This window comes from Botrytis fragariae, assembly GCF_013461495.1.
Source record: "Botrytis fragariae strain BVB16 chromosome Unknown tig00000101, whole genome shotgun sequence".
NCBI lineage: Eukaryota > Fungi > Ascomycota > Leotiomycetes > Helotiales > Sclerotiniaceae > Botrytis > Botrytis fragariae.
The window spans coordinates 357,360-381,010 of NW_023500996.1; the positions used below are offsets into that span (position 1 = coordinate 357,360).

The 23,651-nt window shown below is 43.1% G+C and overlaps 10 protein-coding genes across 10 annotated transcripts; 6 read left to right on the top strand and 4 right to left on the bottom strand.

Moving 5' to 3' along the window:
• Positions 1–788: 788 nt before the first annotated feature.
• Positions 789–3,774, top strand: Bfra_008738 (uncharacterized protein; the record flags this gene model as incomplete). Its single annotated transcript, XM_037339095.1, has 2 exons — positions 789–1,223; positions 1,300–3,774. 2 exons carry the CDS (start codon positions 789–791, stop codon positions 3,772–3,774), a joined length of 2,910 nt encoding a protein of 969 aa, XP_037190661.1.
• A 696-nt stretch (positions 3,775–4,470) lies between these two features.
• Bfra_008739 (putative phosphatidylinositol diacylglycerol-lyase protein) lies at positions 4,471–6,476 on the bottom strand (the record flags this gene model as incomplete). Its single annotated transcript, XM_037339096.1, has 3 exons — positions 4,471–4,650; positions 4,747–5,450; positions 5,510–6,476. 3 exons carry the CDS (start codon positions 6,474–6,476, stop codon positions 4,471–4,473), a joined length of 1,851 nt encoding a protein of 616 aa, XP_037190662.1.
• Positions 6,477–7,910: 1,434 nt separating this feature from the next.
• Positions 7,911–8,750, bottom strand: Bfra_008740 (putative riboflavin aldehyde-forming enzyme protein; the record flags this gene model as incomplete). The annotated part of the gene is made up of 2 exons (XM_037339097.1): positions 7,911–8,274; positions 8,428–8,750. The coding sequence occupies 2 exons, from the start codon at positions 8,748–8,750 to the stop codon at positions 7,911–7,913; spliced, it is 687 nt and encodes a 228-aa protein (XP_037190663.1).
• A 628-nt stretch (positions 8,751–9,378) lies between these two features.
• Bfra_008741 (uncharacterized protein) lies at positions 9,379–10,022 on the top strand (the record flags this gene model as incomplete). Its single annotated transcript, XM_037339098.1, has 2 exons — positions 9,379–9,874; positions 9,928–10,022. 2 exons carry the CDS (start codon positions 9,379–9,381, stop codon positions 10,020–10,022), a joined length of 591 nt encoding a protein of 196 aa, XP_037190664.1.
• A 1,441-nt stretch (positions 10,023–11,463) lies between these two features.
• On the top strand, positions 11,464–13,332 carry Bfra_008742 (uncharacterized protein; the record flags this gene model as incomplete). Its single annotated transcript, XM_037339099.1, has 3 exons — positions 11,464–11,632; positions 11,733–12,205; positions 12,313–13,332. The coding sequence occupies 3 exons, from the start codon at positions 11,464–11,466 to the stop codon at positions 13,330–13,332; spliced, it is 1,662 nt and encodes a 553-aa protein (XP_037190665.1).
• A 791-nt stretch (positions 13,333–14,123) lies between these two features.
• On the top strand, positions 14,124–15,389 carry Bfra_008743 (putative trna guanylyltransferase protein; the record flags this gene model as incomplete). Its single annotated transcript, XM_037339100.1, has 7 exons — positions 14,124–14,227; positions 14,304–14,435; positions 14,497–14,541; positions 14,617–14,795; positions 14,861–14,949; positions 15,008–15,112; positions 15,168–15,389. Coding segments are annotated over 7 exons (876 nt in total), but the record flags the coding sequence as incomplete, so codon positions are not given.
• A 140-nt stretch (positions 15,390–15,529) lies between these two features.
• On the bottom strand, positions 15,530–16,261 carry Bfra_008744 (putative dna-directed rna polymerase ii subunit rpb1 protein; the record flags this gene model as incomplete). Its single annotated transcript, XM_037339101.1, has 1 exon — positions 15,530–16,261. One exon carries the CDS (start codon positions 16,259–16,261, stop codon positions 15,530–15,532), a length of 732 nt encoding a protein of 243 aa, XP_037190667.1.
• Positions 16,262–16,664: 403 nt separating this feature from the next.
• On the top strand, positions 16,665–18,429 carry Bfra_008745 (putative na+ h+ protein; the record flags this gene model as incomplete). The annotated part of the gene is made up of 2 exons (XM_037339102.1): positions 16,665–17,675; positions 17,989–18,429. The coding sequence occupies 2 exons, from the start codon at positions 16,665–16,667 to the stop codon at positions 18,427–18,429; spliced, it is 1,452 nt and encodes a 483-aa protein (XP_037190668.1).
• Positions 18,430–19,512: 1,083 nt separating this feature from the next.
• Positions 19,513–21,009, top strand: Bfra_008746 (putative glycosyltransferase family 31 protein; the record flags this gene model as incomplete). The annotated part of the gene is made up of 1 exon (XM_037339103.1): positions 19,513–21,009. One exon carries the CDS (start codon positions 19,513–19,515, stop codon positions 21,007–21,009), a length of 1,497 nt encoding a protein of 498 aa, XP_037190669.1.
• A 530-nt stretch (positions 21,010–21,539) lies between these two features.
• On the bottom strand, positions 21,540–23,149 carry Bfra_008747 (putative glycosyltransferase family 31 protein; the record flags this gene model as incomplete). Its single annotated transcript, XM_037339104.1, has 2 exons — positions 21,540–21,971; positions 22,028–23,149. 2 exons carry the CDS (start codon positions 23,147–23,149, stop codon positions 21,540–21,542), a joined length of 1,554 nt encoding a protein of 517 aa, XP_037190670.1.
• Between the last annotated feature and the right edge of the window lie 502 nt (positions 23,150–23,651).

Consider the following 23,651-nt stretch of genomic DNA (forward strand, 5'->3'; position numbering starts at 1 on the left):
AACGTCCGTTTGTTAGTGAACCGCACATATGTCATTTGAGAACTTTATTTCTCTAGATTAATAAGTTATTCATGCAAGCTAGGATTGTTTTCTCTTTACTTCTCTCCTTTCTCCGTTCTTCTTTCCCCTTTTCTAAACTCACTTTGAACTCAAAATAATGTCAGTTGGGCGAGGGAGGTCTTGTACAATAGAAAGTCATCGGCCTGGAAACGCTTTGTAGGTACCTAAGTGTTTATTGCATTCCATCAAACAAATGCAACAACAAAACGAAACTCCACTAGGTACACTCAAGCTTCCACCATTGTCAATCATTTTTGGGGTGGCTTAATATACATCGACATTACCCGGTTTTGAAGTCACAAATTTTTGATCAGAATTCTCAGCTTCACAGTGCCTTGCAGCTGCATATGCATAGATCTTCCTATACCCAGCAGATATTGATGTGAGGAAGATCCATCGTCCCGGATGGTAACAAACGAGAGTACACTTAGTACAACTACAGTACACAAATGATCCAGGATCATATCACACACTCACTATTTGGGGTCGTCTGAAGTTGAGATTTCATTTTTGACTCATCTACTCGTCCTGTCTTTCTAAATTTACAGCTATGGTACAGCCCTCCTTACTTTGATATACAACGAATACGGCATTACCCCGTCTTTCCAGTCAATCAGAAACGGTCAATCAAAGACAAAAAGCCTATATAACAATCGCATTTCAAAAAAACAAAACAAGAACACTGCAGCTGAAAATAGCATCACAACAAAAGTAACCATCTTCCAATCATGGAAGATGGCAGTCAAGGATCTCGAAGAAGTCGCATATCTTCAACCACAACTCGCATGCCACTTTACCATGATTTCGCGACCAATTGTTCAAGTAGCAATACGAGAACAGATATGGCAACGCTTACTATCTCGTCGCAGAGTACGAATAGTTCGAGTGCGCATTTGCCTTTGGGGTCAGGAAGAACGAGTGCGCAATCGGGTGGTGCGGCTTTTTTACAAGAGAGGTTGAGAGAGAGGAAGGGTAGGGATAGAAGATTGAGTGGGGACTTTAGTGGGAGTGGCATTATGGCTAGGGAAGTCCAGAGTTCGCCGATTCATAGGAGTAGTGGTGGGAGTGGGGTTATGCGGGAGAGGGAAGAGAGAAGACCAAGTTCGAGTGGAGTGGGTCAGCCGCTGGGGAAGAAGGCGATGGGGGTTAAGCAAATGGAAGAGGTGAGGATGGCCTTATATTCAGTCGATATTATGCTTTGGAGATATGAGTGCTAATTTTTTGGTAACTTCATTACAGACAGTCTCAACCTTACATAAACAGAATTTCGATCTCAAACTGGAGCTTTTTCATCGTCGACAGAGGCAGGAAATACTGGAATCGGAAGCGGAACAGTTGAAGAAACAGGTCAAACAGCAGGCAGAGGTCCAAGAAATCAATGACGCGTTACTCAAGGAGCTGGAGAAACGAGACCAGGCAGTTGAACAAGCTGTTGGTCTCATTTGCGAATTAGAAGCCAAAGTTGAGAGGTTACTACAGGAGCGAGAAGACGTAAGAAATTACGAGATACAGTATGGAAATGACTTCTACGATCACAACAGCGCGGATGAAATGCCAAGCTCGCCCCCAATCTTTGACAGAGACACTTCAAGGACTCCTAGAGCCGGGGATACTACGGTAGGAATCGCCAGGATGCCCTCTTTTTTATCTGAGAAGAGCGAAGGGGTAGAAGCTTTGAGGAGTTTGTATCTTCCTAGCAGTAATAGTTTTAGCGACATTGCTCTTCCGAAGTTGCCAGAAGAAGGTAGTGAAAGTGGAATGGCCAGTCCTTCGTTAAGTGTTCTGAGTGAGAGTTCATTCTTGAGTATCTACGGACAGAAGTCGCCGCATGCAGTGAATGAAGAAGATTACGACTCTCCGTCTCCAAAACAGCATCGTCGAACGAGCTCTTCGGTGGAAAAGTGGATTGACGAACGTCCAGCTTCAACTATGCCTATGAGAGTACCCTCGCCTTCATCTCAAACTGGTGGTCAAAGAAGTCGATTCTTGTCAATGAACTATGTTGCTGCCTCTCCGTTACAACGTCTTGAAAAACTTAGGAGTAATCTGGAGAAGCAATACAATAATAGCACAAGTATGCGACTGAAGATTCGATCTGACAAACGAAACAGTGTCCAGGAAAGACAACAATTTCAAGAGGATAATAGTCAGCTCATGACCGATGGGAATAGTTATGAAGCAACCCAGAAGTTACCACCCACACCGGATACTATTAGCACCGGCACTTTGAGAAGTCACAAGGAGTCTGACGAAACTCTGAATCAAAGACATCAAGTAAATGAAGATGAGGTAACATTTCTTCATAGTACATCAACGTTCTCGGTACCTCCTGCTACTTACAATCCATACCAATCGACTACATCCATGCGACCACGTAGTGCTGGAGAAACCGTAACAAGTCGGCGCGAAGGTCATGGCTGGGATACAGAAACACTGGAAACAGATGAAATAGATACTTTCACCAATTATAGCACCGATAGTGTCGCTGAAAGTTCCAAGATGCATCCTCCAACTCGCGAGCCTCGGGGAGGAAATCAAACACCGGAATTCTTTTCATTCAATACCACGTCTCGCGAACGCGATACTATGAGAGCTTGGGGTGGTGATGGTATATATAATGATCATCCCGCAACACGTGTTCCAACTGGTGCAAATTCCCGTTCTCGTGATTCAAATAACACAGCGCAACGTTACGAAATGCTACGAACGGTATCGCAAGCCGAGTCTCACCCTAGGAGCGATGATACTCTTATAACCGGTCATTCGGATCGCAGGTCACAATCTAGAATTGAGGAGCATCGAGAGAGACGTGCTAGGGAACTGGAAAGATCTTCCACGCCTTTAGATGAAAAGACAACCAAACCACCTGCTCCGGATCGAAGATCTTCACTCGCGGCTGCTACGTCCAAGTTGAGGAAGCACGCCCCATGTTCTGTCAACACAAGTCATGATTCCCACACCAAGATGCCGCTTGCTCCTGTGTCTATGAGTATCCCGAATACGCCTTCCAAAGAATCTTCCAAGGAGAAAGAAGGAGGCAAAGAAAAGGATTTCAGGCGACTACTTCCTACGAGACTCTTCTTTGGAAGATCAGATACTGCGCCAGTTGTTAATACTTCACAATCGACTTCAAGATCGAGTTCTAGTTCCAACTCTAATCTCGACCGTAGGACGAAATACCAGACTATGCCTGCTTCGAGACATGGATATAGATATAGTAGTCGATCAGCATTGGGTGATTATCAACTGGATGGTAGTGGGGAGAGTGGTAACAGAGTTAGCAAAAGTACGTATCATGAAGAAGGTGAAGTTGAGCTTGAGAAAGAGAGAAGTGCTACTCCGCCGCCTATTTCGAGAATTAGAACTCATTCAGCGCAACTTCAACAAGAGCTGGTGGGTAGACCAAGGAGTTCGTGTGCAGTTGTGAGGGAGAGGGGTGAATTCGGAGAAGACGGTGCGAATGATGGAGATGAAGTATCGAGAGAGATTATCTCCGGTGCGGGTGATGAGAGGAAGGGGTTTGGATCGGGTATTGGTAAAGAGAGACGTGAGAAATGCCACGTGAATATGGCCGAAGAGAGTAACAAGGAAAATGACGCAACCAAAGAAAAAGACAACAATAGTGGTGCGGCAACAGGCCATGGAAGGAAATGGTTTGGTCTTTCGCACAAACCAGTTCTCGGAAGATCGGCAAGCGTTTCAAAGGGACGTTAGTTCTTTGATTGTTTCTCGGTTAGGGATAGGGGATTATACTTTCTTTACTTTCTTTACTTTCATTTTGCGGTTGGGAATAGGATGGATTTTCGGGCGCATGAATGATTTTTACGACAAGACATTTGCGGATTCCGGGGAAACTGAAGGCGTGGAATACTCATGGCGCGCTTTTGTATACCACACATACCCTTTTCATAAATACTGGATGGATGAAAGTTTGGGAACGGGAAGTTTCTACCGATAAAACCAGCGAGGATAATGACAATTGTTATCGAGGAACTGAGTAGAAGTGCTTTGAAATTGTGTTTGTGATTTATGTGATATGTTCGATGATGCTAGGTAATTTTGGTGATAGTGTATGCTTATGTGTTTGTTCTAAAGTGGTGAAGTGATTTGAGTAATACAAGCGACGTCAATGTTGTTGAATGATTGGTATTTGGTGTTATGTATGTTTCTCATTACTGACAACATGAGTGAGTTATTGGGTAAAAGGTTAAAACTAAATGACACGCGCAAATCTAGATTTACTTTTGCTGATTTTTTAACAAATTTAATGATACCTACATTTTGGAACTTCCATTGATCATTCTCGATTTTCAATAACTTATTCGCCCATCTATTCTCTTAGATCTTTTTATCTCTTTCGAGATCCACCCGAACATCAAAATCTCTCTACATCATTTCTCAATCTCCCCTCTACATATTAGACCCAATCATCAAAGCCACCAAATCCGAATCTTTCGGCAGTTCCGGATAATCCATAGGAATAATGCCATATCGTTTCTTGATTCCCCAATCGAAATTTAGGCGGAGAGTTGGATTCATGCCTTGGACAAAAGCCCCGATGAGTTTACTATGTGCGCCTACTGCTATCCACTAGAGATTGTGCGTTAGCAATTTTACTTGTAGAAGATTCACAGAATTTGAAGAAAGAAAAAAAAAGAAAGAGAAAGAGAAAAAGAATAAACATACATGACTCTCCGCCACCTCCCCCTTGCGCACCGGATCCCCCACCGCAGACATAAAATTCACAAACCACTCTTCCCTCGCTCCCTCTCTCGCTTTCTCCAACATCCGCACCACGTATTCGTATTTACTCTCGACCAATCCCTTGAGCAGAATGATGTCGGAGTATTCCCATTTATCTTGTAGATGGATTTTCGCGCCACTTTCGGTTTGGAGCGTAAAATCAGGATTATTGTCCACCCAGCCGCTGAGATCTAGGCCCATTTTCTCGTCTGCCGATAGATCGGGAGCGCATTCGTAGCGACGTAGTAATACTGCTTTTCCCCGCGCGTCACCTAGTGTTTCGGGTTTGTTCACTGTCAGCCAGCGAGGTTTTCCGGATGGGTAGGGCGGGATGGATGTTATATGTTTTGCGACGGCGCTGTAGAATACCTCGGGAGGTTCTTTGTTCGATGTATCGTCGTTTTTTATGGAGATTAAAATTGTTTCCTGGCTGTGTTGAGAGAGGAAATCGAATACTTCCTGCATGACGAAGTCGAATTTGAGATAGAATGGTAGGTTGATGGGGATGCCGCCGTGGTACATGTAGAGTTGACCGTCTTCGGTGTGCACGCGTACGCGGAGATCGAGAAAGCGGATGCCGGCTGTGAGCTGGGAGGATATGGAGAGGTATTGGGTGCGCACGAAGGGAATGTTGGATTCTGCGCAGCCTGGGGTGGAGGTTTGTTAGGATGGGCGTTGTACAATAATAGAAAGGGGGAGATCTTACTATCGTGGGTTCCTGGGATAGTCATATCGGATAACAAAGTATCATCTGGGATTTCCGCCATCCAAGAGCTGAGTGAGTAATCTAGCAAAGATCGAGAATACCACAATAACTCCCTACTCTCATCATTCGAATTGAATATACAATTCACCCTTCCATTCAGCACCGCCAACTGCGGAGGATCAAACGAAGTCTGTCCCGCGATCGCTTCTTGCGGATGCCACATCCCATCTTTATACTCGCTCATATAAATCACATGCGAAGTATCTCCGGGGCCATTTTCCTGAAAAGCCAAAAACGCACTATCACCATACGAAGTAGCCGAAACACCCTGTGCTGCTTTTCCCTCACTCACATCATCACAACTATTCCACACATCTTCCGGCAATGAATATTTGAATCCGAGAATCACATGATCCTCCTCCGCCGAAGAACACAGGGCGTGCAAATCCCCATTCAACACAAATACCGCGGGGATCCCAGATACTTTACTAATCCCGCTAACTTCCTGGGGATACTTCCATACTGCTTGATCTTCAGAACCTAGAGTCCACGTTGAGTAATACAAGTAGGAATTTTGGATATACACCAACATTAGATTATTATGATGACTGATCAGCGCCGGTGTAGTATTCGTCCAGAGTCCTATTTGTTTATCTAGAAGAGCAGGAGCCCCCCATAATTTCTCCACATCGTCATATTCGTAGTGTGCGATTTCTCCATCTGCTCTAACGATGATGGCATGCAGACGACCGAGGAGCTCGGCCATCACGGGGATTCCTTGATCGGGAAAACGGAGACGCGTCTGGAAAGTGTCGTTGTCGCCGGTGGCATAGTAGAGATCACCGGATGGATCGCTCCAGAGACACCAGAGAGAGCCGCGGTGGGTGGCGATGGCTGGGACGGCGGATGTGTGGCCGTTGGGAGTGTCTTGGACGAAACTGGATTGGCCTCTTGAGATCCAGGCCATGATGGGCGGGTTTTAGATGAATATTGTTGATGTAGGAATTTGCGTGGCAATTTACTCAAAATTGTCCCCAATTACTTAAAGATAATATCTATATAATATTAGAAAAGTCCTGTCAATGAGAAATAGGAGATAGATATTAGGTACAAACCAGCGGTGTCCAAAACAAATCCAATCTAAATTACATAAATCCTCAATCATCTAAAAGCCAACACAACAATTCCAGACAAACAGAAGTGCCTATAATTCGAGTAGAAAGAACCCTTAAGCGAAAAAAGAGTGAAGGTGTACAGAAGTGTTCATATCGAGGAGCGATGCCAAGCTTTTATATTTCATCTGCCGGACGATTCGAGGACTCGTGTACTTTGTTAGCGCTTGCATCGGCCCGTAGGACTGTTTCAACTGCGGGGGCTGGGCTCGGGAAAGCTCCATTTTTACAAGGTTGTTTGGGCTGGACGGTGAGATGAGAAGCTAAATTGTCGAAATCCACTTTGAACACATTGAGTGGATATCACGTGACTATGGTACTTGAGTGTTTTGTGTGAGATGTTGAATCGATTTGAAAGGCTAGGAGGAACTTTACTGTGATGAGTTGAGGGAAGAGTATTAGGTTCGTTGGGAAGAGAAGGAATATGGGGGTTTATATCGGAGAGAAGCAGATTTGATTTATGAACTCAAGCCGATGAATTCACAGCCGGAAGGTAATGATCATGAAGTATACTTCTGCATACCCTCTCGCTATCTATGCCCGTAAGTCTCCAATCAGTTTTCAGGTTTTACTCGCATTACTGAGCCCTTGATACCCTGCATCCTTCCTTCTACATCATAGTAATCTTGGAGTGGGAATTATGGAAGCTGCATACTAGAAAGCGTCCTTACTGAGGCTCTCTTCCTAAACAAGCATGCCAATCAATGCCCTTCTTTTCACACCCTCTTCATTTCCAATTTAAACTGTTCTCATTTCCCATACGCTTTCCGTCATGTTATCATCTTATTACACGGATAAAGCAATACTGACATTCAACTGGCTTCGCTTCAATTCAGACTGCAAAACTATCGCTTTGCCTTCATGATATTGAGAGATCTGTTATGTGACATAAACCTGTCAGTAGCACATAGGAACCCTTCAAACTTTGCACCGCATTCTTCTCACTGGATCTATGAGACGTAGGAAATCTGAAAGTGCTGACGATGAGACGAAACTCGTTGACAGCTCTAAATTTGGCCAATCATATTATTATGTATCCACTAGAACATCTCATCACAATATTGTGATTCAAGTTACACCGAAACCAAGGGTATCTCTACAGCCAGCTTAGAACCACAATATCAATCATGAATCGTATACGAGACCCCCGCTAAAAAGAACAAGATGAAAATCTGGGGTATCCTAATATCAAATGACATCGCTCAAAATCTGACCCGCATTGCAGCTCACTATAACCAAGCCCAACTTCCAGTAACTCTGCCCTCTGCTTCCAATGCCAACTTTTCGAAAACCGTTATGCTCAAGTCCAAATCTTCGGCTTTACATCCAACACATCTATCAACAACCGTCACGTCAACAGTACTGTTCCCACCTCCCGAGTCTTTCTGTCGAGTGATTCTAATCTTTTTACCACAGAGAGGATTCGCATTGGGGTTCGAACTTGTTGAAGCGGCATCAAAGATAATGTGGGACACGGCGCAGATGGATTCAGACGATGAGGATGTAATTCCACAAGCGCCGAGACCAGGTGCATAGTATGTAAGATCTCCTGTGAATATACCACCATTTGATGGAAGAGGTAATGCTTTCGAACTTCATTGATAGATTAGTACGTGATTCCGACCAATTGAATAGCAGAGTTGGAAGGGAGTTGAAAGGAGTAGTTTTTTGTGAAGTTGGATTCATCCACAAAAAATCTCAAAACGATGAGCAATTGATATGTAATGAATTGCTAAATACACGTACGATGAATGCTTCAAGCCAAGTCCAAGACCCAGTCCCAGGACCAATGCAAGTAATAATACAATTGCTCCTACAATCAACAAAAGCACCTTGCGACTCCGTCCAAAATATGTGCGATTCGCAGGCAAAACATCATTGAATCGCTCAGTTAATGTAGGTTTTCCAAAGGTTCCTGTCGCAGCAGCATTTCCCGATGAATCCGAAGATCCCTCTTTCGTGGTAGGAAGGGTTGATTCCGGCTTGGAAAAGATATTATATTTGCTGAGGAACGATTGTTTGGGTGTTGGAGTCTCCCATTCTGGAGTCTCGTGGACCGTGGTTGCCATTATGGATTATTATATCGATCTTCAAAGAGAGACTAGATGCGCATTATGATATTATTGGAATAGGTGGTGTGTCCAAAGAGATAGAATTATGGAGTAGAAAGTGGGATGTATCGAGACAAATTGCCTTATTAAAGATTAGAGATTAGAGAAGGAAAGGGTGGAGAAAGACTAATCAACGTTTGGCACCTGCACCTTGTAAATTTGGGGAAATACAGTGTACAGTAGTGGCAAGTTTTCCTTAGTTTCAGGGGTTATTGGCTTCTGATTGGCCGTCCGCAATCCAAATCTAGGCTTAAATTTAGTAAAATGGGTCCGTGTTCGACTCAAGATCTAAAGTCCTTTTGGTCTTTTTGTCTCTGCTACATTTCTGTACCTTACATATCTATCACCACCATTGGACAACAAGCTTCAGACCATTTGAAACATTGACTGAGTGGTCAAAATCAAGCCACGTGGTGCTCTACTGCATATAAAGTATATATCAACGGAGTCGATTCGTCAGTAATGGCAGTAGTACCCCGCAGTATGCCATGTCACCTTTCAATGTTGTGTGTGTCTTATGGTCTGACTTTATTTACTTGAAATTTCAACATCACCTCTAATTTCTCATCATCATCATACAACAGTAATGTCTGACAACATATCAACAATCTATGCGAAAGCTGTGGCAGACGCCCAAAGAGCAGTTCAATATGTACTCGAGAATGCTCCAGGAGCATATGAAAGAGGGAAAGATGCTGCCGCGATTGCTGCTGCTAAGGTTCAACCTGCTCTTAACTCTGCTATGGAGAAAACACCAGTTCTCATGGAGAGATCCAGAATGGCGGCAGAGCAGTTGTATCAAGATGCTCCCAAGCATCTTAACACCGCGAAGGATGTGGCAGGACAATTATATCAGGATGCTCCGAGACATATAAACACCGCAAAGAAAGCGGGTATAAGTGTTCTTGAGCATCCTAGGCATTCTGCAACAACAGTGTTAGCCACCTTGCGGCCTATCGTTCGCCAGCACCCATATGCCAGCGTTTTTGGGGCCTGGGCAGCACTAGCTGTGGTATTCGGGCCCTTCTGGCCTGTTCGTGCTCTCTTGAAAGTATTTGGATTTAGTAAAGGTGTCACGCCTGGTAAGCAGAATTTGATCAGTCACATGCCGGCACAAGTACTGATAGGGCTGTAGGATCGAATGCGGCATCTTGGCAATCTCGACAAGGAAACGTGCAACGCAATTCATGGTTTTCTTTATTTCAATCCTACGGAGATAGATTAAATTAAGCTTGGGTTGTCAGTCTTGAAAAAGAAATTTACGTTGATATAAAGTTTCAGAGTCGTTTGTGAGATCAAATGAGAAGACTTATCTTGTGTTTATCTCATATTCCTCGTTTTTAACTCTCCCCTGTTTGAGGATTCATGAATAAATCCAGTCTATTCCTGACTGTCTGAATCTTGTTTCTGCGTTTATACATTTTCCCTCTCGCTATTCTTCTTTAACATTCTTCTGTCTATTGCATGAGCGTGATAGCACCCTTGCCCATGAAAATTGTTTTCTCGGGTACTTTAAATGATAAGTCTTATGTCTGTTCATATATCCGTCCAGATAGCTCAAACATCAAGCATGATTTACGCACGAACATTTGCGTCGGGTAGGTCACATCCGTATTCAATGTCTGTACTAGTATTGAAGTTTCTGTGTCTATTCAGAAGTAGAGCAAATTAGTGGAAGAGGAAATATCTAATCTTTTGTCCTAACGTCGTGCTGGGAGACTTAAATTCTATTCTGGAAGCTTAGTGAATGCAGTCTATCAAGTTGTCATTTGATTTTGGGTGGACTCTAGTGTTTTTGGTGAACATATTTTGGCAATGATTACTTTCGCCTGCTTGACCAGCAACTAAAGTTTCATCAAGATTATTCAATTAATTGCTCTTCTTCACCAGATGCGAATTTCTGTGGGCAAGATACCGCCTGATTCCTCTCGCGCCTTTCGATTTCTTCCTTCATTCTTCGTTTCTTCGACTCCTTTCCGTGTTCTTATCTCTATCTTTGAGCTTGAGCGGGAATTCAGAGTGAAGTTTGCAGTTGTTCATTTCAATGTTTTATTGGAAAAGATAATGGATAGGGAAACAAATGTTTCGACCAGTGGTGGGCCAATGCATCTAAATACCATCGACAATAACACGATAAGTTTGGTTGCTAATGAATTTATGGTTGGTAATTAATGGGAAGGAAAAGAAAGAATGAAGCGTGCCTTTCATCTACGGAAAACCTTCCAATAGCTTTCTCATTGAGAGGTTTTTCTCTGTTCTTTCACTGTCAAATTAGCTTCAGTGTCTAGTGGATACATTTCCTCACCTCAGCTTGATTATTATTATCTTTTCATATCTTAATGAAAATTCCAATGCTTAGTTATACTATGTAGCTAGATTTAAATATTCTTTTCGACACAGGTTTCCAGATAATGTATGGCTTTATCAATTGGCGCTCGCTTCACCCCTTCATCAGAATAATGATTTCTTTGACTTACCTTTATGATTATTTGCTTCCTTCGGTTCTTTCAATGCTCCGACAAAGTGCCGGAAACAGATGACTTCAAAGCATGGCTTTGTTGCTTTCTCTTCACATATCATATTAGAATATTTCGTTCCATTCGGCGAGGCTTTGGAAATTTACTTCCTCCCGAACAACAACATCTCGAATCTTTTGGATATCAAAATAAAGATGGCTGCCGTACCACCGGAAGGTAATGTGCCAGGTGCGGGGGCTGTAATTGTAGACGTGAATGTGGATGTGGACGTGGACACAGATAGCTCTAGCGGAGGGGGTTGGCAAGATGTAGGCATAAGTACTTTAACAGGACAATCAGACGCCATGGCAGTTAGGGTGTTGCGTAAGTATTAATCTCTTCAAAAAGTCCTTCACAGTCCTTTGATCTCCTCATTTTGCAAAGAAAAATAGTACGAACGCTAATCAAATTTTATCGTTCGCAGGCGCATTTCGTGCGAACACAATCCGTCAAAATAAATGGCAGAAAGACAATCCACACAACTTGACAGGAGATAATATAGAAGTTGACGCGTGCATTGCCAGTGGATCATTCGGACTTGTTTTCCGCGCCGAGAACAAAGATACCCGTAGTGAGGGACAGCCCGGGATCAAATATGCTATTAAGATTTCCAAACTTCGATTAGAGTCGGAGGCTAACCTTGACTACAACATGGGCTCAGATCGCAGTCCCACTCTTACACGAACCAGTGAAGCTTCTGTTGTTGATCCGAAGCAAATGAAAGCATTGAGCTTAACCTCCAAACGTGGAAGGGAGATAACAACATTCCTTCAATATATCAAATCAGGACACCCTAATGTCATGAACATGGCTGGTTGGGCTGAATTTGACGTCTTGGGAAATCCTTTTTCTTTGATTGTTCTGGAGATTTGCGATCTTGGCACTCTTTCCGACATGGTAAGTGAATTTCGAGAGAGGGACGAATACATGCCCGAAGGATTTATAGTGAGTTTAACACCATCCTATTTTTGTTGAACCGAAACATAACTAATCTCAACCCTCAGTGGCACACTTTCGAACAGTTGTTTAGCGGCCTTGCATTTCTCCATGGCGAGCATCCCCAGTACATAACAAAACCAGAATTTGCGGGACGTTTAGAAACAACTGTCGCTCGTGATATTAAATCAAATAATGTCTTCATAAAATCACTTCCTGCAAATGCTCCCCCGAATACATATCCGACTGTCAAATTGGGAGATTTTGGCGAGTCCCTACATCTACCCAGACATGGTACTCGCGATCATAATTACGGAAATAGTACCTGTGATCCACCAGACACCAAGATGAGTGCAAAGTATGATGTGTGGTCCGTAGGCGCCATGATATATATGGCGGCTAGGAGGGGACGTTATCCAAACAAAGGGTGCACCCTGGTAGACTCATCTGGAAAGATCATTAAGTTTCATCGCGCAAACCCAGAACAAAGAGAACTCCTACTTGCTGCACGAAGTCAAGAGTCGAGGTTTGAGCCTATAAATGAGCATTTGACTTTACGGTTAGAAACCGAGATTAGATGGGCCATGACACTTAACCGAACCGATCGACCAACTGCTGTAGAAGTATATCTCAAGGTACAGAAGCTCAACGACGAGAGGAAGAGATTCATGTATAGGGAATTGCCAGATTGGGCCCCAAAATTGCGATTGCAGAGAGAATACAAACCCCTTGAATTGGTAAAGATGGACTGGATGATTGAAGACGCGGAGGAGAGAGACTTTCTATTTGAGTATTCAGGAGGACTTATGGTGCGGAGGACAGAGAGAGAGAGGAATAGGGTACGGAGAAGTATTGCTGAGCACCACGCGATGGTTCAGAAAAGGAAAAATGAGAAACAACGCGAAGCTGATTTGAGAGCTGGTGTACGCGACCACGCGGAGCTAGATCGGGCAAGGAGAAGGGTGGTTGAGCAAGAGGAAATTGGCAAGGTTAACAACGAGAGGAAGGAATATGGGGGTTGGTTGAGATCTGGGTATAAGAGGAGAAAATTAGAATATCATAGAGGTAGGGCGCATTGGGTTGATTGAGGAGGATAGGAACATATGAAGGAGGGAACGCGTAAATTGTATATGTTAAAAAAAGCGAGTGGATGCAGTAACGAGGGGGTTATACGAGAACATTCAGGGTGACGCAATTGTGTTTATTTAGTCTAACTCTGTCAAATCTATACGCAGGGATGTCGTTATCAATACTTTTATATTTTGTATTATGAGCAGATCACCTATCACACCTCGAACACTATAAAGATCCTTAGAACTCTTATATTGATTGTATTTCTCCAAGAAGGATATATCAGAACGTATAAAAACAAGCGTTCTCCATCCTGCCGTGCGATATGTCTCTCTCGAGGAAAGAGTAGAGGTTCTCTGAGATGCATCTTCTTGACGAAACAAAGATAATGGTGGTGATTTTTCATCGAAAGATTGGCTGAATAAGCTATGACCCAGTTCATTTTTAGGGCTTAGCTAGGTTCAAATTAATTTTCTTTTTTACCTGATAGTTATCAGGTATTTTCGATATACGTTTTTCAGTATCAAGATCAATATAGGTAGATAGCGCTTCTAATTTATAGCTTTTCCAAATTCCAAAAAATCCGTGGTACATGTGAACATGACGCACCCAATGACCGTTCTCAGCTGCTTTCTATTCTGAGACCTCGCTTGGCTAAATCTACATGTTTAATGCACATACATCCCTTCAGCTCTTCGACCCCCATGCCATATCGACAACATTCTCACATCCACCTCGAAAATTGACCATGGCTAATTCAAAGTAAGTAGTTTGTCGGGCACGTCCACTTTGAAGTTTTGACTCAGCTCACGAATATCTTAGATATGAATATGTTAAAGCCTTTGAGCAACCTGATCTACTCATCCCAAATACATGGATCGTAGTGCGTATTGATGGTCGGGGATTTCATAAGTATGTTTTACTCGCCCTGCTCTATGGCATAAGCTACTCTACTACTTGATCATGTACCGGAAACTAAAGTTCATAGATTCTCAGACAAATATGCCTTTGAGAAACCGAATGATCGGAGAGCGCTGGATTTGATGAATGCGGCTGCGAAGGCTGTCATGATGGAAATGTCCGATATTGTGATTGCCTATGGGATTAGTGACGAGTATAGGTTTGTTTTTAATTTTGTATTGGTTTTAGATCGAGAGTTCTTGCTAAGTAGGCGGTCATAGTTTTGTCTTCCATAAATCATGTGTGCTTTTTGAGAGACGCTCAAGGTATGTCTCTTTACCCTCAACCCTTTGTTTGAGGAACTTCTTGACTGAAAACAAAATGTTGATCAAAAATTGTAGTAAGCTGGTCACGACAATAGTATCAACTTTCACAGCATACTATGTGCATTTCTGGTCTACCTATTTCCCGGACCCGGGAATGCAACTCACGGCACCGTTACCTAGTTTTGATGGTAGAGCTGTGCAATATCCTAGTGTTCAGAATTTGAGGGATTATATGAGTTGGAGACAAGTTGATTGTATGTATTTTCTCATATTTTACTTCCTGCCTCTGTTTTCACTGGGTTGGTCCTGATGAGTGAAGGTCACATCAACAATCTTTACAATACCACTTTTTGGACATTGATTCAGAAGGGAGGATTTGATGCAAAAGGTGCGGAGAAGGAACTTGCTGTGAGTTTTAAAATTCTCGAATGAATACTTTCCAAACCTAACGTCATGTGAATTTTAGGGATCTTTGGCTGCAGACAAAAACGAGATTTTGTTCTCGAGGTTTGGAATCAATTATAACAATGAGCCTGAAATCTACAAAAAGGGGAGCGTAGTTTTCCGAGACGTGAGTTAAAGTCTTTACCCTAATTTACTCCAACGAAAAATTGACTTGATCATAGTATGAGTTAGTGGAACCGGGAGCGTCAGAAGCAGTCGATGAGGATTCAGCAAAGACAATCGAGCAGAAGGAACTCTCAAAGACACAAGAAGAAAAGGACAGGAAGAGAAGAGCAAAGGCCAGAATCACGGTACAACATGTAGATGTCATTAAAGACGAATTTTGGCAGAGGAGACCATGGCTTCTATCCAATAAGCCTGGAAAGATACCGAAAGAGATATAGTTCGAGGTTTAGAATTCCACAAATCTAATTAAGATACCATACATTATCTAGAACGCCAGGGTCACTGTTGTGATCACAAAACTCCGTGCCCAAAAACGCCTTTTGCTATGTCGACTTGTAGGATATACAAGGCCAAAAATCTATTTATTCTTCCGCGACTTCTTCTTCTTGGCACTTTCTGACGTTGATGATGTATCCGATGATTCCTTCTCTGATTTTCGTAACAGTTTCTTTTGTCGCTTTTGTTCCTTTCGTTCTCGTCGTTCCTCCTTGGTTTCTGTCTTTTCCGAGTCTGTTGAGCTGGCGCTTGGTGTTTTGGCTTCCTTTCCCCCCTTTATCTTTTTGGCTTCTTTGGCGGCGGATTTCCTCGCTCGTTCCGCCCTCTTTTTTTCCTTCCTTGCCCTCCTTTCTCCCTTACTTTCTTTTCTTTCTTCTCCCTTCCTCTTCTTATCCTTGTCCTTTCCCTTTCCCTTCTCGCTTTTCTCTTCCTTAGCGATTATCTCTATAGCCCTCTTCTCTTTCTCTTTGTCCTCCATCGTCCCCCCAACCGTCTCCCCCCTCACAAAAAAGCTATACAACCCTCCCTTCCCCCCGACCCATTTACTTCCACCCTTAACCACCATTTCCAAACCCCCTCCCTCCTGAACCTTAACCTGTCCCTCCTTACTCGTATCCAATCCTTTCAGCGAAGCATCAAAAGCATTCAACCACCACATATCAGCCGTCTTGTGCATTTTCTTCCCCACTCCCAAAAGATTGTCTTTTTTCGAAACGAGCAACGGGCGCGAGAGTCCAATGGTGTCGGAGCTGTGGTGGAGAGAATGACCGGTTCCGCGCCAACCCTGAGAGGTGAGAAGAGCGTGGGCGTTCATTTTGAGGTAGTGTGATCGTGAACGCGAATGTGAGGGAGTGGTGGGGGTTGTTGGAGTGGGTGATTGATGGAGGAATGTCGCTTTGAGACTTGCGATGAAGAGATATATTTTCTTATCGCAACTCAAAAATTTAATCTTAGCGTTATCGCTTCAATTTTCGGTGGATTGTAAGGTTGGTGTGGCTAGAGTGTCTCGAGCGTGTCAGTTGTGGCGGGAAAGTGTGGCTGGCTTTCAATCTCGTGCCTTGATTTTTGTTCATTGAATTCTTGGGAGAGATTTTTCTCGAAGATCATGTTGTGTCTCTCAGAGAAGAGAATCTTTTGATTTTTTCTCACCATAGTATAAGCTTTATTTTTCCCTTTTTTTTCTTTCTATCGAATACCGCAATCGTCACGTATTGATCATGCCGTTCCTTCCATACGAGGAGCCTGGAATTGAGGTCATTCTTTCATTGACCTCATTTATCGTTTTGTTAAACATCACTCGATACATTCTAGATCGACTGCTGTACTGTGGAATCATAGGACAAATTCTCATAGGGATAATATGGGGTCTACCAGTCGGAGGAACAGCATGGCTGACAAAGGGGTATCAAGAAACGATTCAAGCATTGGGCTACCTAGGTCTGATAGGTCTTGTGTTTGAAGGAGGACTCAGTACAGATCTCAAACAGCTTCGGAAAGCTGCCTACATTTCGATATCGGTAGCTACCGTTGGCCTATTAGTGCCCATTGCATTGTCTTTCCTGTTGCTTATTTTACCATTTCCCAGTAGTTCTGGGACAGTGTATCCTACTCCTCTAGCAGCCTTCTCGGCTGGGGCATCATTATGTTCGACCTCTCTGGGAACGACATTCGCCATTCTCTCCTCTGCAAATATGCAACATACGAGAGTCGGTGTGATACTCGTAGGAGCTGCGATGATGGACGACGTTGTTGGCCTTGTTATGGTGAACATTGTTACAACCCTGGGGAGTGGAGGTATGGGTGGATGGCCAATTGCAAGACCAATAGTCGCGAGTTTCGGCTTACTTCTGGTTTCCCTTGGTCTAGGCGCTTATTTACTCAAGCCGATTTGGCTCTACCTTGTCAAGTGCTCTCAGCCCAAAACAGTGGCTAACGTTTCCACGGGGGGCAAATCTGATATCAAGGAAATAGCTCTCAAGCAAGTTCGGAGGATTCCCAATCTTGGGTTCCTTCTCTCAACATTGATACTGATCATTTTCGTTACTATCGCATCTTTTATCGATGCGTCTGTTCTTTTCGCCGCATTTATTGCTGGGGGCGTAGTTAATTACCTATGGGACGTCGGAAACCGTAGTATTGAAGAAGAACCGAGGTCAAACCCAGCTCAGGTGATGTACGAAGAGTATTATAAACCAATCATGGACTTCATATTGGTACCCTTTTTCTTTGTAAGTATTTTTAAACTTTATCTTACTTCCTTCCACCATCCGGTACTGGATACTCAAGAGTCAGGACTGCTGGTAGACAACAAGAGATGCTTGCTTTTGGAACTGATTTGGCATACTCAATTTTTCTGGAATGGCGGATCCTTATTGGATAATGAATCACATTCAGATATTATTCCATTCGGGACATTAATATCGCCTGAAATTCTGAATTGAACCCTCCTCAAACGTTCACGTCTAGCCTACTAACCCAGACTTTGGCCAACCTGCTAGCAATACTTGATTTTAAGGAGCTGAACTAATGTGTTCTATCTAGGCGTCCATTGGTTTCTCAATTCCAATTACAGACATGTTTAAAGCCTCCATCGTCTGGAAAGGCATTGTGTACTCTATACTCATGGTAATTGCAAAATGCCTAGTGAGCCTTGTTATGTATTTCGAGTACTTCGCAAAATCCTGGAGCAAACCAAGAGAAACTCAATCGTCGGCACCAGAGTCTACTCGTCCTCCACATTTAGAAGCCTTGCTAGTGGGATTCGCCATGGTTGCCAGAGGAGAAATCGGGTTCTTGATCGCGTCCCTCTCACAAAGCTCTGGTACACTATTGTTGAAGAACCAACAAAATACTGCCATTGTTTCCGGAGAAGCAGTTTTCCTTGTCATCGTTTGGGCTGTAGTAATTTGCACTATAGTCGGCCCCGTTGTGGTCGGCATCCTCGTAAGGCGAATCAGAAATCAAGCATTGGATATTCATTGAATCTAGACCCTGATTGCATGAGGATTACAACCTGAATGTCTTGGTTTAATATGCCTACAAAGTCAATAACGTTACCGGTGACAAGCCGGAGACTTAAAAAGTCAAAATAATACAAATTCTTGAAGCTAACCATGTCTCACTGGTAAGGCTGTCGATTAGATTTTGCAATTCGAACTTTCGATCGGGAATCACTAGAGGTACCTGCAGCTGAAAATATGCCGGAACGCACATCAATTTACATTCACAGTCCTTGCATGGAATAGTTTGGAAGCAAACCTGTAGGGTACAAAAGATCTGGGCAATGTTTGTCTCAACTCCGCGGTCTCACTACGGGTGTATACGAATATGGATAACTTTAAATGGAATTATACTTCGGATTAATATAACATCACTAAATCGCGACTCCCTGAGGGATTTTGAGTTGAAAATATCCACAGACAATAAAATACGATCGGCTAAAGGATTTAACAGTAGAAGATCTTCGTGTTTTAGTCTTCGTGTAAGATTCAAGAGTCAAGACCGCAAAAGAAGACCCATTGACCCCATTTATCACATGATAGAGAACTCCTGATTTGTGAAATTGTGGTACTATTGGCTAGGCAAAAGGAGACGGTTGAAAGATGTTCGTCCCACGACTCACGAGTGCCTTGCCATGCCTAGTGACTGCCTAGTGCGGAGAGCTTTTGCTATTTATTATTTCAAGCCGGAGAAGTCTTTTCTGCAATTGTCTCGGAACTCTTCTCGAAAAGAATAAAATGTGATCTAAGTATGCAAGGCTACCAAACTGATGAGGAGAATTCGTATTCCAGCCTGATCTAAGCCCCACACAATAATATAACCCGCATGATCCCTTGTCCTTGTACAGCATGCACTGTCAGACGATTAGACGAGGTTTGCATGACAACTTACAGGCATAGGCAAATCTCATATAAATTTTGCCTTTATTATACATACTTCCATGCCAATGATTTCCTCCCCTGATCGGAGTTTTTCAAGTTTCATTCTATCTATCTTTTGGATTGCTTAAAAGTTTATTAAGTTCTTTTATATCCCGTACTAGAGTTACTTCAACAGTCTTCAAAGATGACAACCTCACAGTATGGGGCTTTTTTGCCTCGACATCTCAAGGGATACTTATGGATTAGCTTTCTTGTCGCAGTATTCATTGTTATGGGATTGAGCGAAAACAATGTTCTGTTTGTTAACAGATCAGCAAATTGGGATGCGACAGATGGCGGTCCATTACTACAAGATTATTCTATAAATCTGGATGTACCGTCTACAACTCCTTTAGCATCCCCGCCAATCAACGATGACAATAGCTATATAAAGCCGGTAGCAGAAGAACCAAGCAGGATCCACAGTAGCACGTGTCTCGATCCGAAAGATGTCGTTATTTTGGTCAAGACTGGTGCTACGTCCATTTGGAGGAGGATGCCTATGCACATGTCGACCACATTGGGCAACAAACAACGTACTCCCAACGTCGTCTACTACTCTGACATCGCGGACAATATCAATGGAAATCCGGTCATTGATTCTCTCGCAAATGTATCGGCAACTCTGAAAGCATCGCCTGACTTTGTACTCTATAACAAAGCCAAAGAAGTTCTCAACGACAACTTGTACCAAGAGAGTGCAGGCATTGAGGGAGATTCGTACTTACCGGGTGGCTGGAGATTAGACAAATACAAGTTCTTGCCCATGTTTCAACATGCTGCTATTCATCACCCTGGCAAGAAATGGTATGTGTATATGGAGGACGATAACTATTTCTTTTGGGAGACACTTTATGCATGGCTTTCGACTTTAGACCACACATCTCCTCTTTTGATTGGATCACCAGCGTTTAAGATGGGCGAAGATTTTGCTCATGGTGGATCTGGAATCGCTGTTTCTGGAAAGGCTATGGCAACTTCATTTGGTGCAGAGAAGACTCTGGCTGACAAGTACGAATTTTATGCGAAGGATCATTGCTGTGGAGATCAGGTACTTTCCCATGCCATGAAAGAGATGGGCGTAGAGCGATTTAATGAATTGGATGGAGGTGGATGGGCTGCCTTGCAGTCCCTTCCAATATGGAGAATTGGTTTTGGTGACTGGAACTGGTGTTCACCACTCATGAATATCCATAAAGTCCACCAAGCGGATATTTCCCAATTGTTCGTTTTTGAAAACCAGTTCATGCAAGAGACGAAAGGAAAGGGACGCATACGTTATCGCGATGTTTTTAAACATTTCTTTGCTCCGAAACTAGTTGCTGCACGTTCAGAATGGAATAATTATGCATCAGTCAAATCATTTTCATCGACGAAAGATTCCTGGTCGCCCGATTTAAAGGCGTTAACTGCAGCTCAGAAGAATGAAAGACCATGGGCATCGAAGGAAAATTGCAAAAAGGCTTGTGTAGACTGGGATGAATGTTTGACCTGGAAGTATCAAGATGACGATTGCCATCTCAGTCACACTGCGGCGATAGGAGCGAAGGCTAATGAGGGTGTTTATATGGAAAGTGGGTGGATGGTGGATAGAATTAGGAAGGTTCTTGAAAAGAAGGAATGTGGTGCTTTGGATTTCTAGACTTACAGGTTCCAGACCTCAAGGTTCGGCGTTTTGGATTTTGATGCATTTATATAAGCGAACGATATTTTAGATATAACAATATGACTTAATCTGATAATACATGATAACTTATTTATGGAGCCTGAATCTGCAACTTTAAGTGCCAGTACCGATTTATTCACATGAGCTATAGTTGGGAGTGCGAGTACGAATACGTGGAAAATTTTCATTTAGCCATCAGAGAAAGTTCAATCGTTAGCTCAAGTGTGGAGATTGAAAACCGACTTCATTATGGATAATTTTAGAAAACATTGAACCTCATCTCAAACCTTTCCTATCGCAAACTTTTCTTTTGATATCTCATTTATACGCTATGTTTGACCCTTTTCCTTAAGTAGTTCGCCTATTCCATCCATCGCACTTTCCCCCTTTGACAAAACGACAAACTCTAATATATTGCTAGTACGCATGCTCTAATTTCAATTAAACTTACATTCTATTGTCGACCAAAACAATCATTGTTCAATGCACAAGCCCAATCAATATAATCACCAAACCTGAGGTGACTCAACAACCTCACATTTATCCTCCATTAACGTCTCGTTGATTCTTTGGACCATCCATCCACTATTAATCACGCTTGTATCCCATGAAGCCCGTCCCTCAATTTCTCTTCCTAGAATTACTGCTACATCCAAACTACAGCTCTTCTCATTTTCGTTATTGAGTTCGTGCTTCCAAATACGGCAAGTAGATAATGCGACGCACGCCGCGAGACACGCTTCAGGTGAAGTATAAGCTTGCTCAAGAGCACCTTTATCTTCTACAACGGGAGCAGGTGGACCCCAAGGTGTATTGGTAATCGTGGTGATATTCTCTGTAAGTTTGTGACGAGATGCGGAATTGTCCCAATCATCACGGCGGTCTTTGAGGTAAGGTGATATTGTTTGAAGGAAAATATCACGAAACATAATTGGTCGCTGGCATATTTCGTTAACGTTATCTAGGGTACAATATCCATGAGATGACAACCTACCGAAAGAAGGTTATTTTGACTGTGTTGCCGTTCCAATAATGCCAGTTGAACCAGATCCCTCTGGTGCAAATGATGAAACGTGAAGACTGGTTTGCACCATAAGAACTCTTCAAATCCTGTTTTCCAGGGTGGTTCGGGTCTGAATGACAATGGGCCATTTTTCCCTCTGTTTAAAAGCACATTATGATCGCGCAATACTTTGCCAAGAACCATGTCACCGCAGCACTCACCTGCAGTGAATTTGGCATACTCTTGCACAGTGGGGGTTTTAGGTCCAGTGAAAACAGACTTCATCAAAGACCTAGAGAATACGATTCCTGAACCTCCTTGCGCAAATGTCGCATTACTTTCTCCCGAGGAAGAGCCATAATAAGCCGGTTCATCGTCAGCTGAGAGTGTTGATAGCCATGGGAGAAGATTTGACCAAAAGACGAAAGTGTCGTCCTCAATATACACAGTCCATTTAAACCCAGGAAAGTTCTTCTGAGCATGCTCTAGCATGGGAAGAAACTTGTATCTGTCTAACTTCCAACCTGGCTTATTTCCCGGTGGGAGTTCAGGTTCGTCGCCCGGAAGCTGAGCTTGCTCTCTGTACGCATGAATTTTGGTATGTAGATCTTGGTATATGTCATACGCAATTGTGTCATGTATCTGGAGAGTATCGCTCACGTTTTGCAAAGCGTCTATTGTCTGGATCTCATGAGAAAGATCCTCTTGGAGATCCGAATATATCACACTGTTTGGCAAACTTGATAGTGTCGTTAACAGCTGCATAGGCATTCGACGCCATGCCGTACTTGCACCCGTCTTGATGATTAACAAAATGTCAGATGATGACACTGATAGCTCTGAACTTGGCACCGTAGATGCAACGTTAGGTGTAGTGCTGGGCGGAGCGTGGGGTGATATTGATGGATACACCGCCTTCTCCGCAGACTTCGTAGGCTTCCCGTCTGCTAAGCGTATAGGTTCTACTACAACCTCCGCATGAGGTGGTACAGCGAACTCGCCATCGTGTAGCTTCGGATGTACATCAAGCCTCAAGTAGCCATAATAAAGCGTCAGAAAACTCAATATGATAAAAATCAATGCAAGACCTCGTGGACCTCTAAGAAATAGCATAATTCCTCAGCTGCAACATCTACCATGATTCTCATAGGAAAATATACGACGAGCGATATGTATAGATCTGACAAGTTCAACAATCTTCAGAGAAACGGTGGGGTTTAATGCATTCAATGCTTATTATGGGTGATACGAATCATGGTAGAGGGTTTCAACAAATGCGATACAAGGATGTTGACAATACGAGCCAAGTATTTGGAAAGGCCCACATGAGGCATGGGAGCCCTGATCTACGCGTTCCCACCGGTTTATGTCAAGCAAAGGGGCTTTTGTTGTTGTTAAGGTTTATTCGAATTGAAGATTTACCCTGGAGCACATCATGGGTTCTCTCTCGGTATTTTGCACTCAGCAATTGAGTCCGACCCCACTCTCACTCTGTTAAAGTTTATTCAATACTTTATTTAAGCTTCATGCATGACCAAACCAATGATAATGGGCCATATGCAAGGCTACCAAATGCTACCTTGCAGTCAAAAAGTTCTCGAAAGGTTTTAATGAC